We start from the raw sequence: 14,696 nt of genomic DNA on the forward strand, positions 1-14,696 counted from the left end.
TAATTCAGTAGTTTCTTTGCATGAAAATCTCGTTCCTGAAAACTCGTAAGACTGTGTTAGTCGCTGAATCTCAAAAATATTTATCTAACTGATTTACCTTTGTTGATCTTAACAACTATAATATTTTCTTGACATTTCAATGTCATGGTCATCATCATTTGTTTTATTACCTGTAGTTGATGTTAGCATCTTTCTTCCTTCTTGCACAATATAAAATAATGATTTGGGGGTGTGTGTGTCTTTAAAGATATTGGCCTAATTTACATCATTTCTGTTCCAAGACAGTTCTTAAACTAATTTATCAATATGTTTCGAATTTGTATTCGAAACTCTTATATCTTTTGGGCCTCCTTGATAAATCTGTACGATGCATTCAAATGAAACAGCAATTTAATCTTTTCTCTAATGTTTCTTACACTCCAGTCGTTTTGGCAGAATAATTCCACGATCAGATATCTCTAAATTCTTTCAAAATACTATACACATTTTTATTTTTTGTCCTTTTTATAAACAATGGCAATCCTTTAATATAAACATAAATTTCTCTCTCAGCTGGCATAAAACATCATCTGCCAGTAGAAAATACATTTTCTACTGGCATAAAATATTTCTCTGCTACATTGTGTAGCGATGATCAATAGTTTTATTTCTGCAGGAGTCAAATTTTTCTGTATAGTTGCAATTAATAATAAAGGCCTGACTGAAAATTTTACCATGTAAATTAAGTAGTATCATAATAGTGGTCATGATGGTTAATGACTTAACCACACAAATGATCAAGTATGTCCAATGATTTTTACTTCATATTAATATTCTTGTCGATACTTCATAAAAAAATCATCAAAGCACTATAATTCACCTTTAGTTTATTATCTTCTGGGAATTATTTTTTTTGTTGTCTTTTATCCTTAGGTTCATACACTTGTGTCTGATGGTGACATTAGTAGTTATCAATGTATGAAGGATTTAAGGCTCTAGCCTATAGTGAGACCTAAAATCCCCATTAATACACTACTGGTTTTTTTTCAATTACCAATGTACCAGCTACTGACATTAATTCGTTTGTGGTTGGGTGTGACTGTGTTGGTGTATAGGGAATTGATGTCCACTGTGAGCAGAACTAATTCATCTGGCCAATTGTTGATAGCTTGAATTTTGTTTATAAAATCTGTGGGACTTTTAATATAAGAGGGGATCAATTTTACAAATGTTTGACATTTTTGTCTATTAAACTATTGATTTTTTTCAGTAGGTTAATTATTCCCACTAATAATAAGTCTCCTGAGGATTATTTTTCCAATAGTAAGCTTTTTATGTGTTTTTGAATGGAGGTAAAATCTAGGTATACAGACTTTGGCCTTACAAATATAAAAAAATTCTTATAAATATTCCCTTCATCATGAATTTGATGTTCAAGATTTTTTACTAATATGATATGGTTCTGTATGGTCATTCCTTCATTCTCATCATTCTGCTGTCTTAATTCTTTTTTCTTACAATCACTGGTGTTTATGATTCCTAATGAACAGCCTTTATCCTCTTTTTTAACAAAAATCTTTCAGATATGTACTTCAGTGAGGTTGTGGGTGGGGGAGCTATTTTTGTTGTTGTTGTTTTCTATGTTTTGAGATAGAGGTGACATCTTTCTTACAAGTTTTGAAAAGACTAAAACATATTACATGCAGTTGTTAGATGCTTGCATCTATGTACATTTTGTTTTCAAAATATCTCATCCTCGAAATAATTCGTCTCACCATCCGGTTTTGGTGAATCATGGAAGAAATGATTCAGCCTAATAACAAAAAAAGAAAATTTCTATGTCCCTATAACTTGACCAGGGTTAACTATAACCTTACTAGCTGTACTAAAAGATAATCCCTAGTTATTCAAAATAACGATATAAAAATTATTTACAGGTAAACCAGAAAGATTCATGACAAAGTCATAAACATAGAAGATCAGTATTTTAATTGAAAGAATTATTGTTAAAATTTGCCATATTAACAAGCAGTCTCATGGTTCTGAGATTTCCCACTTGGGTGTTGTTCCTGCAGTCTCTGCTTTTGTTTCAAATTATTATGTTTGAGCCTGGATCGTCTAACTTCCCTTCTCACTTCACAGGTTTGATCGAGTAGTTTACCATATTTGGATTGGATCTTCAATATAATCAAGAACAGTAATCACAGAAAAACCTATTACAGTAGTTATGATTGAAGGAGTTCTCTTTATTTTACCTACAAAATTAAATGCCTCATTTCAGGTAAATTTAGTCTATTAAAATTTATTGCTGTTTCAACATTCCCATTCACAGAATATAATAAAAAGTTATATCAAATTGTAACATAAAATTCCACACTTCAAGGTACTTTGGTTCTAAATTACTATATCTGCAATTCACATGGGTATTAAATTACCAAATTTACCATCTATACTTGCTTATAACTTCAGTCAAACTGCAAACAAATAAGAAAGATCCTGATCTTCTGTAGCATAATGTGCCTGCAGATCAGGATCAATGTTGTTTATTCTACTGAATACTCTTTTCAAACTGGACAGACCCAGATCTGCTGTCACATGATGCGACAACAGATCTGGATCTATGCAGTGTGCATTTGGACTTGTCTTTTTAGTAAGTATTTATGGTAATAAGTGATTCTAGAGTTTGGTTTATTGACACATAACTGATTGAAGAGAACTGCTAGCTTAAAATCAAAGACTGGGTGAAAAGAAAACAATAATAACGTCATGAATAATATTCATATCTTTATTGAGATTAGGCCATTTACCAATATTTGCATATTTCTTCATTCACTCAGAACATTGAAAAGCTGCTGTCACTGTATTCACAAGTAATCTACATTTTCCCCAGAAAGTTGATATACACAAAACAGAAACTTGGTAAATATACATCTCAAGTAACCTTTACTCTATTCTGATTGTATGACTTACCTGAGAAAAAATATTTTTTCTTAATAAATGTTGGCACCTTACCTACCAAGTTTTCTTGATACAAACTGTACAAGGATAGTTATCAGAAAATATTAATTTGTATTTAAAATATATGTATTGTAATTGCAGGTATGGCCCTATGTTATGATCATGGTATATTCGTATGAACTTGGTTTGAATATATGCATGCACACATTTATATGAAATTGCATAAAATCTACACAAAACATTTGAACATATGGCATTTATACTTACTTATAAGTCAAGTCAACTGTAAACAACACAGACCCTGATCTGCCATCACATAATGTGCAGGCAAATCAGGACCTTTGTTGTTTGTCCTACTGATTACTCCATAATAAATTGCACAGATGCAGATTTGCCAGTACATTATGCATGGGCAGATCTGGATCTATGCAGTTTGCAGTTGGACTCAACTTAAAAGCAAGTACAAACAGTAGTAACTAAACACTAAAACTCAATTTTCACATAAGATTCAATTATATTTATTTTAAACAAATTATTACCATCAAAATATGAACTTAAAAAGTTGTTGAGATACATGCGATTGTATCATGATAAATTGTTTCAGCTGAGGTAAAGCTTTCCTGGACAAACAAATTACATGAAGTACAAAAATAATTAAAATTCCAGTGTTAATTAATGTTGAGACTGCTTTTAGTTTTGTGTTTGTTCCTAATGCTATTATTGAAAACCCTTGATCTAGACCAAGTAGAAAATCAGTATTTAGAAACTATCTTTATATTTCTGTTGCTATTGTTGTTGTTGTTGTATCTGCAAGTAATGTTGCTGATTTTTGTTGCTGCTGTTGCTGACAAAGATTTTGATGGTGTTAAATTATTATGCTTATTATTTATGTGCAGTATTTATGTGCAGAGTTGGAATAATCATAAAATGGTCAACTTCCTAAGAATCAAGGTTTTCATAAAATCACACATAAATCTGAATTTATTCTTTCTTGTTCATTATAAAATTTTAAGTGTGTATTTATTTTAAGACTACATGTAGCATGTATGAGCAAGGATGATGTGTATGTAACTATATCTTAATGTTTCTTTGTCTTTATGTCATGAAATCTCATCTCAAGATCTGCATATCACAGTGTGACATATCTCACAGTAATATCAATGAACGACTAAAAATAAAACAAAATATAACATTGAAATTGATGATAAGGATAGATAATTCAATATGTCACTAGATGTAACTTGCATAATTATAATCTTTGACAGATTCCATAAACCAATATATTCTGATCAAAGATCCTTCATAAACTGGTAGTCTCATCAGTATTATTAACAAAAGACTTGTTCTCAAAATTACAAGTAAAATGTATGAAGTCCAGAATAATAATAAATATATATATAGAATATGACACAAAAAATATCCTTAATTAAACGAGTAAGATGTTAAAATGTAACAATTAATCTTATGTTGTACAGATATTAACCTTCTAAATTGAACTTCAAGGTATATTTTCTACAAAAAAGTCTTAAGGGAAATCAGAGACTAGAATTATATCTGGTTTGCCATGGTTATCTCCCTTTGCAATGTGCACTTAAAATATTGCTGCATCATATTGTACCATTTAAAAAAATTCAAAACAGCCTTCTACAAAAATATGGTACAGCAGTATAACAGGTTTGGATTAATGATAATTTTCTGGAGCAGAATGGAAATCAGATTCTTCTGTAATTGTCTCATAACCAGATTTTGGCTTTGTTTCCGCATCCAGGTTTTCTCTTTGGGCCTCAGTCAATTCTTCTATGGCTTTGTAAAAGTCTGAAAAATCAACATAAGCCTCAATCTTACCATCTTCGTCTAGTTCCAACTTTGCTCTCTCATAGTAACGACTGGGGAATCTAACATCACCACTGCTCTGTGTAGAATCAGACGTGCTATAAGTGCCTGTGCTTCGTGAATCTCTGTTCGTCTCTCTTGTAGCAGTGTCATATCTAGTGTTATCAGGACTCGTTGAAGCTACTGGAGTGGCCAATTCCTCAGGTGTGTCAGAGGCATCAGTTGTACTAGGGGAGCTGTATGGAGGGGTTGGAATTGTAACTGTGGGTGGATTTGATGATCTCCCTTGATAATAAGGCACAGACACTGGCAGAAACCTTCCCCCTCCAGTTGGTGTTCCTATCGCATTAGGCAAAATGTAGTTAAAGTTTCGAACCATTAGTGTGATATCACCTCTTTTCTGACATATTCTTTTAACCTCTGGTGATCCCATCATGAATGTATCATGGTGAATGCGAACCACTTTGTCAACCAATGCTTGGGCTACCCCATTAAGAGTTGACTGCACAGCAAATTCCGCTGCCACCATTGATGCAATTTCAGCATTAACCTGTTCTGTACCAGTGGCTTCTTGAAGGGCATGATAAAGACCATCGGACATGAGGAGCAGAAAGCTACAAAAGCTGTCGATGGGAATCCCTCCTGACACAAAGGGTTCTGCAATTACTGGCTCAAGCACAGCTGGGCTAAAATATAACAAACAAAGGCTTATATATATATATATATATATATATATATATATATATATATATATATATATATATATATATATATATATATATAATTAGTATTATTATGGAAGATATTCTTATCTCTTTTATCTGACAAAAAACAATTATCATAATTAACAACAAACAAAACAAACCAAGTATCAGTCAAATAAGAATAATTTTCAATGCATTCAATTAAATTCTTCTAAATCATGCTGCCATTTATTATGAATCCACTGTTATTTTGGGCTGCCAATTTTTGTAAACTGCATGGCAATTACATGATGAATTTAAATATCCAATGCAAAATGCCATGAATGCCAGGAACAAGTTTTGACCCCAAAACTATAATAATTCACTGCAATAGTTATCAAGGGTTCAGAGAGACTTCGTGGTATTTGTAATCCATTCTTTCTTTGTCAAATACATCACCTATCTAATTAAAATATAATTATTCTTAAACTATTTCAGAATCCAGCCCTCCCTGAAAAATGAAAATCTACTGTCTGTCTGTAGATCATATAGGCAAAGGGAAGCAGCTGTTTCAGGTTAACTCCCCTTTCTACCATCTAGGTGGCTCTGGTATACCCAGTTGTAACCAGTTATAAACTTTTGCTCAATGCTGTAAGCATGGACCTTCAGGAGTCCAATTTTTTCCTGTATTTCAATGCAACCATCCACACTTTTTATTTCAGAGGTACAAGAAGTCAAAATGTTGTTTTATATTGGGCATGTAAACAAAAATCAAAATTCTGGTGAATTCTATTCATAGTTTTGCAAGTGTTTTACCATCTGTTATTGTCACATGTGATTTTGATAGGAAATATACAATTTCATCAATGAAATTTTTCAGGCACTGTACTTTTCTATAATTACATTTCTAAGCTGTCTTGATAACGTGGTCTACATTCATTTCAACAATTTATACATATTTGTTGCATGCACCTGTTTTTGTATCTAATCTTCATTACAGAGACAACAATAAAGTGCAAAAAGTGTAAATGATTTAAGGTCAAGGAAGATGGACATGAAATGTGTATACAAGTTGAACTGCCCATGCAATGTGTGTGCTCTATGGTCAGAAATACTGGTTTCAACGTTTTGAAGCAGCAGCTCAAAGGCTACAAAAATGACCACTCCAATACATCAAAGCAAAAAGCTTTTGAACATAAACATTAATTTCTGAATGAATAAATATGGAGATGTTGATATGCCCTCTCCACAAACCATGAATATGCAGAAACAGCACCAGAATACACAGTATCCATGAATTGTTGATAAATCTCATGGTTGCTGTCAAGATGCCCTCTCCAAAAACCATGAATATGCAGAAACAGCACCAGAATACACAGTATCCATGAATTGTTGATAAATCTCATGGTTGCTGTCAAGATGCCCTCTCCAAAAACCATGAATATGCAGAAACAGCACCAGAATACACTGTATCCATGAATTGTTGATAAATCTCATTGTTGCTGTCAAGATGCCCTCTCCACAAACCATGAATATACAGAAACAGCACCAGAATACACAGTATCCATGAATTGTTGATAAATCTCATGGTTGCTGTCATGATGCCCTCTCCACCATCCATGAATATACAGAAACAGCACCAGAATACACTGTATCTATGAATACAGTAGAAACTACATGTGATTCCAATCAGTAATAATTGGAATTGCATTTGATCAAATGAATCAAACAGATTTGTCACTAATATGAAGAAGACTATAAATTACAATTATAAACTGCAATCCCATCATGCCAATCAAGCAAATGGGCTCACAAACAATTAGGACCACACCTAAACACTTTAAGGATTGCAATCAAACATACCTCACCTATAAGGCATGAGAATTTACAAACTTACCAACCCCAGTGAGGTGTGTGTGTGTACAAATATCATTTACCCAATCTGCGCATTAAAATATTAAGAAACAAGCCAGATGTGAAAGTTTGCAATTTGACTGACACAGACGTCTGGCTGGTATCACCAGTAGTTGAAATGAAATAACCACAAGGTTTACATTTTGACTTATGCAACCAGCCAGCTGGACTGGTATGACCAGTAGTTGAATTGAAAAAATCACAAGGTTTGCATTTTGACTTATGCAACCAGCCAGCTGGACTGGTAAGACCAGTAGTTGAACTGAAAAAACCACAAGGTTTGCATTTTGACAAATACAACCAGCCAGATGGATTGAAAAGTACATATTTTTTGTATGCTGTTGTGACCTCTGACCAACTGTACAAATGAGCGATATACCATTACAGTGGTCAGGAGTCTGTTACTTCGGAATGGCAAGCTGACTAGTGATGTCTTTCTACAGCAATGGTATCTGATGCTGAACAGACCACATAGCTATGCAGCTGGCCAGCTGATTGGCCAGATTAACTATTGCTATCAAAATTCATAGTGAACCTGCATTACTTATTGAGCTATTCAACACAGACAAACTGGCCACATCAGACTGGCTATGTATAATACAATCACTAATGACAGAAATCCGATGAACAAAATGATGAGGCATGCTTATGATACTTCATCATTATTAATATATGGAAGGCTGTATCCTTGACCTCAGGGTGTACAGGAGTACAAGCCGAGAACATGCTTATCAGACAGTGGAAGAGATGGAATTTAGTTTATGATAGTGACAGAACAATAAAGAAAATCTACTGGACTTTCTCCATTGAAACTCTCCTACATCTTCAATCAACTCTACCTAAAATGTCAAAGTTTGTCATTCATAATATTAACAAAAAGATGGATTGTGGAAAACTGCATACAGAAGGCTTCTACTCCAAAATATTTCTGATGATGAAGTTCAAAAGCAAATTGAGAAATCTGATGGATCTAAGCAGGCTAAACAAAATTATTCTGCCCCATTTCAAGATGTAGAGACAAGAACATTTGTCTATCAGTGAGACATGAGAAAATTGTAATTACCAATTAATCTTAATATGTCCAATGCATACATCAATGTACAAATTCATATGGCATCACATATATCTTAGCTTTGCATACTGGTGGGTAGTATACCATTTCCACACCCTTCCATTCAGCTTGAATTTAAGCACGTGGGCTTTTACTAAGAGATCAGGATGTTCTCCAAAGAGACAGCAACATTCCTAGTCAACACACTATAAAACAGTCAGTAACCTTACTTCTCATTATGCTGTGGATAATTGATGTAAAGAAGTCAAACCTTATCCCTTCTCAACATAAAGCAAGATGTTAATGTTGGACCCAGTTCAGGACATCCTCACAGAAGATGGTGGCATTTCTTGACAAATACCGAAAAAACATTCAATAAGTATAGCTTTGATTCACAATATAAATTTGCCACTTACAGTGGATTCACCTGGGAAACTTTTGATTTTGAGACAACACTCATGTGCAGAATAACACAGGGATTTCTCTTGTATGGGCATGAACAAATTATATCTTGTTGTGCTGAAAAACATTATATGTTAAGTAATAATGCTCCCACTGGGTGACACAGGTAGAGGACAGATGCTCAGCATGTCCTTCAACTTTTATCTATTTTCCTAATGTTAATGTGATCTGGTAATCTATCTGACATAAAAAGCACATTTTCAGTAAATTATATTTCTCTGACAATACTAACTTGATCACATAATTTAAGACAGCAACTCTTAAAAGGACTGGTCAAGGATCATGATAAACTGACTGTTGGATTTACAATATTCCCTAAGCAGAGGTCTCGCTAGGATTTTAACACTAGGAGTCCAGGACTCCCATTTTGGTAAAAATAGGAGTCCAACCATCAAAAGTTGCAGTCCCTTCTTTCCTACAGAATCAACAGACGTGAGTGCATCTATTTTTAGATGAAGTGGTTTTCGTAATGTAATCACTCACTTTAATATAGCTTCATTACAACAGTCCATTGACAGGATTGCAAATTTATGGTTTATTTTTTTGTCTACGTCCTCTTAGTAATTTTAGGCAATGGTTAAATAGTATCTCATTTGCTGTTTTTTCCCAGTATTTTTGCAAATATGTGTCAAGTCGGAAAACAGCTTAGACCTTAAAGCGCATCTTGCAAATTCCACAACATAGCATTGTCCCATACGTTTCTGCCTACATAATTTGCGTTTTAAAGTTAAATCTTTAATAAAAAAAATACCTTGTCTTTGCTTTCAATGATTTGTATATTTTTCTGAAAATATTTTCCCGATGATTTAAGAAAACAGACAATCTAATAAACTGGTACATCCCAGACTTAGCGAAGTCCACCATTATTTCCCGTTAGGCCTACTGGTTCACTTACAGTTTCAAACTAATTTTATGACGAAATAGTGTACAAGAGGCAGTTAATATATATCCAGATCACCTATTCTGATCTTAAAACACATGTTTGTATGTTTTATCATCAAAGGATATCATGCAGGAAATTGATAGCTGCTACCTTACTCGGGAAAGGGTTAATGATCAATCAGCTATCAAAACATATGCTTGTGAATGGGCAAGAGTTTGTTTGTCAACGTAATTGATATCAAAACTAGGCCTAGCTACTGATGTCTTGATGAATACATTTCGCTATAACACTAAAACTAACCAGGCTAAGGCAAGGGGAATTTTTAAAAGAAGTATGTCAGTCAATGTACCTCTTAAATTGTTCGTCCATCAGAGTGATACTGAATTTTGTCAATCCAAGTTAGGACTTATTCCAAACACTAAGCTAGGCATCACACACTTTCTTACACTTAGCTACTGTCCTACCCGAACTATCAATTCTAGCAGCTTTAGCACTCTTCTGAATCTCGTTACAATCTTCCTGAATCTCCTTACAACCCAAGCACCAGTCAAAGCCTTTGCACTTGCCACCCACCCATTGCATCATGTTCTTTTTGATGTACTCTTATAATGGCAACATATATGTACATCAAGGGGTCTTTCAGTCACTGAATTTTGTCATTGTAAATATCAGCACAGCTAACTGATCAACACATTTTCCCACAAAGCAGGTGGCTCAAGCAGGACTGGCAAGTCTTTGAATTTTTCCGCACACCTATTACATGCGTATGGAGGACTCCCGCCTCAGTGATTTTCTGAGTCCCAAATCAAAACATGGCATTCAAATACGTGTAATTAAGCATTCCCAAGATCTCTGCCTAAGGTTAGTAGGACCCAACCCTTCACATACAGTAATGGTGATCTTGAATAACAAAATAAAAGACATAATCCAGAAGAACAATTTTGCTAACTAAGCTTAAAATAGACATGACACATTTTATTATAGATAACAGATATGTTAATAAAGGTCAACTATGTAGCTAATAAAGCACTAGTGATATAAGCTGGTGGTCTGTTCTTGGTTGGTTTGTTTTTTAACAGCACTGTAAACACACTATTAGCTATACCATGCCAAGGAAATGGGAATTAAATGCCTTTTCCAAGGATACAATGTGGCAGCCAATACAGGCTGGCCTGGCTGGATATAAAACTGCAACCTTTAAATTATGAATTGAACTTGTTACCAATTGAGTTACAATGGCTCTGTAGAAGCAGGTAAACAATATGTGCTACCTCATGCTTAAATCAAACCTGGTCTGCAGATCTGCCAACCCTATTAAGTAAGGCAGTTGATATTTACTGAACCAATTAAATATGTACTGCTATCATTGACTTGAAACAAATGCATTAATAAAGTTCAAAAGTGTGATCTGAGACTGACGCATTGATGGCAAACATTATGTTCAACTAAAAAGTTTGTAAAGAACATTCAGGTCTTAATTACCTGACAAGCAAAGTTTCAGAAACTGCAGTTCCAAACCCCATGGAGCTCAAAGGCAAATCTCTCAATTTGATCTACCTTTTTTTAATTTCAAATTTCACACGGTGATGGCAATCATCTCTTCTGCCATACATAAATCAACATGACATTATGTCCAGTAAACATAAATGTTGCATTTCCTGCTTCCCCCACCCCCAAGAATCTATTTTTTAATACTTCTGTGCTGTTTCAACTGCTTAAGAGGCTTGCAGTCTCTTTCACCTTCAACGTGTCTTTGCTTGCTAGATGACACATGACATTTTAGAAAATGCTAGAAGCAACAGTTTCATCATACAGGCTTTTGCATGAATTATATGAGCAGTTAATGCATCTGATGTACCTCTGCAAAGTAACTCTCGTTTCTTCACCAACTCTACTGAATCTAATATGAAACTTTGATTCAAATCAAACACAGACAAGCCAGTATCTAGATTTGACTGTCATGATTCTATTTTAGACATCTTTGCAATTAATGTCTAAGTTTGTAATTTGAAATTCATTTCAGTAAGAATGCCCATCAAATCATAAGGGCCAACAGGTCTGGGTGAACCTGACGTTGATATGAAGGGGGCCATTATAGCAGGTTTGAATTTCACTATACTCCAAACAAAGGTCTGGCAGAAGGTGGTGTCATGCCTGTATGTGACATGACGACACAACTTTCAGCTTATGTATGTGAGACAAGAAATCCTAGCATAGCAGGGTACAAACTTCAGTAATACAGAAACATTGGTAGAACATGGTGTTATGCATGTGTGTCACATGACGACACTGCATTCTGCTTACGCCTACGAGTTAGGAAATCTTAGCATATCAAGACGAAAGCACAAGGCATACAGTAACATTAGCAAAATGTGGTGTCACAAATGTATGATACAATGACACAGTTTTTTTAATGCAGGAGACAAGAAATCCTATATGGGTAAATACGTAGGGCATACAGAAAGAATAAGCTCAGTTTTAAATGAAATACATCAACTGATGAAAGGAGATGAATGATAGCCCAAAACAAAGAACTTAAAAACTGTTGATCAAGACACGGCAACTGCTGTCACAACTACTGCTGGTGCAAAAGTGACATTTATGCCTCTTTTACAGGTGAAACAAACAAAAAACCAATTAAAGAACAAGCCTAACCTCAAAATATCGATGTCCTTGTATCCTCCCTTGACTGAATAGTCTCCAATACATCGCGTACAATCTGATGTGCCAATTTTACACAGCTGATACAGTTTTTCTACATCAAGACCAAGCGTGGCTAGACGTCTCTGCTCATCCTCATTAAAAATTATGTGGTCTACAGACAACTGACTGACTCGAAGGATCCCATCCTTGTCGGTCTTCACCAGTAGTACCCTGGTGTCACCTGGAGGTGTATATATATGTGTGATATATATATATATATATATATATATATATATATATATATATATATATATATATATATATATATATATATATATATATATATATATATATATACATATCAGACATCCTAAAGTCCCTGTATCCATATATACAATAAAATAAATGTACTTTGATAACATTCATGTATATTCACTTTTTCTATAATTATCTGCAGCCGCACAAAAATTTAACTTAAAATTGGGTTCCTTTATAAAAATTTGTTCATCAAATTTAGTGGGTCGGTGGTTCTTTCCGGAGGTTTTCCCGGGTTCTTCCTCCACCATTAATACTGGCCGCCATGTATAGCCTATCGTGTGCTGAAAAATGGCGTTAAACCCTACAACAATAAACAATAAACAATCATCAAATTTATATCAACTTGCCAAGTGGTATGGGTTTATGACTATTTCTCCTGCATTTACACAAATTATATTCTGAAAATATGAGTCGAGTAATTAATAAAATTTCCTGTTTTACAAGGGAATTTATTTTACACATACTGTATGTAACAATTTAACTTCTGTAAAGTTCAATTTAAATAATTACAGATAGTTATAAAAATAATAATGAATGTCAAGTAATAAATAAGGGCTGTTCCATTAAAAAATACATGGGACCCAGGGAAGGTACTTTTAAAGTGGGGTACCCACCCATCGATGCAATTTAAAATTTCTTATAATTTTAATTCGAACACTGTGAAATCAAAGTACCCTGGCACAGAGATCATCACAAATTGCAATTTTATTTCCCTTATTGGCAACAAAATATACCATCTGATGATTTTTTGGGCAACAGCCTTTTTGGCTATTTAAATTGTACATACAATCATGGATTTGGAGTGGAGAAATTCAAAGGGACCACAAATGGAAGCCACAGACTTGGATACACAATGCAATGGAATCTATCTGTTACATAACCAAATTCTTTGTTCGTATTGACAAACCCATCTCTACAGTGCATTGTTACATCATAATCTGCCTATGTACTGTATGCTGTGATACACTCAATCATGCTACCGGACTACACCTACAACTGACCGACTTCTGAAGACGCAAACAGAAACAGCTGCAATTAACTGAACGATGGCTAATCCTTCTGTTGTTTTTTAAATATACCAATAAAATAGTTTTGCTGAAACTTCAGAGAAAACTGATTACCTTTTAAGTAATGATTGCTGTGTATAAATATAAAGCAAATGGATAAAATCTCAATAAGAATTATATACTGTCAACAGTGCAACATTATCAAGAGTAAACATAAGTTAGACGTTGCACATGTTCATCATCTCATCCTAAGAGTAAGTTAACAAAATTAACAGCATTTGGATTTAGTGCAAATTCATCAGACAAAACAGTCACAGAACCTGATGTTATACCTAGCTGTCCAACATTATCTACATGTAGTGACAGTAGTAATGCTTCAAGTGCAACACCACATCATAATGAACAGGTCAAAAGTTCCCGACAGCTGAAAGCTTGGGTATCCGTGGCTGAGATATGATAGAAAGTTAAAGCAGATGTTCTGTGATATATATATATATATATATATATATATATATATATATATATATATATATATATATATATATAACAAGGCATAAATCATCAATTCATTTACAACTGGTTGTGATATTCTGAAGAAGGATTTTGTTACCAAACATGAATCCAGGTTAAATTTGCTCAATGATCTTTTACTTTTGCCATCAATCCCTATGACTGGAGGGACTTAAAGTACACAACAAGAAACAGCAAACTAAACAAGTTTTGCATAATTGAAAATAATTTATTTCTCAAAATACAGGAGTTAAAGAATTATATTAACTTACAGCATGGTGAATGAATTCCTATTTCCTAAAAGTCCAATAAATTCCAATAGTTCCAAGAAATCCGAATATGTTCCAATGAAAAATGCCCCTTATGTCTTGAAGTTTCAAATGTACAGAAAGAATTAATTAATATCCAAAGAATTCAAATAGTTATTGAATAAATTTAGTTAATACTGTACAGTT

At 33.9% G+C, this 14,696-nt stretch overlaps 1 protein-coding gene across 2 annotated transcripts in view; it reads right to left on the bottom strand.

Annotated features, from left to right (window-relative positions):
• Window positions 1-2,750: 2,750 nt before the first annotated feature.
• The window catches only part of LOC149803819 (TGF-beta-activated kinase 1 and MAP3K7-binding protein 1-like), a 33,023-nt gene continuing 21,077 nt past the window's right edge, over window positions 2,751-14,696 (bottom strand). For both annotated transcript variants that reach the window (XM_089953629.1, XM_089953630.1), the window contains 2 exons: window positions 12,419-12,647; window positions 2,751-5,456 (listed from right to left, as the gene is read on the bottom strand). In XM_089953629.1, coding sequence (XP_089809755.1) covers window positions 4,619-5,456; window positions 12,419-12,647 — 1,067 coding nt within the window. In that variant the 3' untranslated portion in view covers window positions 2,751-4,618. The remainder of the gene's footprint in view (window positions 5,457-12,418; window positions 12,648-14,696) is intronic.

This window comes from Sinohyriopsis cumingii, chromosome 3 (assembly GCF_028554795.1).
Source record: "Sinohyriopsis cumingii isolate HCF-2022 chromosome 3, ASM2855479v2, whole genome shotgun sequence".
Classification (NCBI taxonomy): domain Eukaryota; kingdom Metazoa; phylum Mollusca; class Bivalvia; order Unionida; family Unionidae; genus Sinohyriopsis; species Sinohyriopsis cumingii.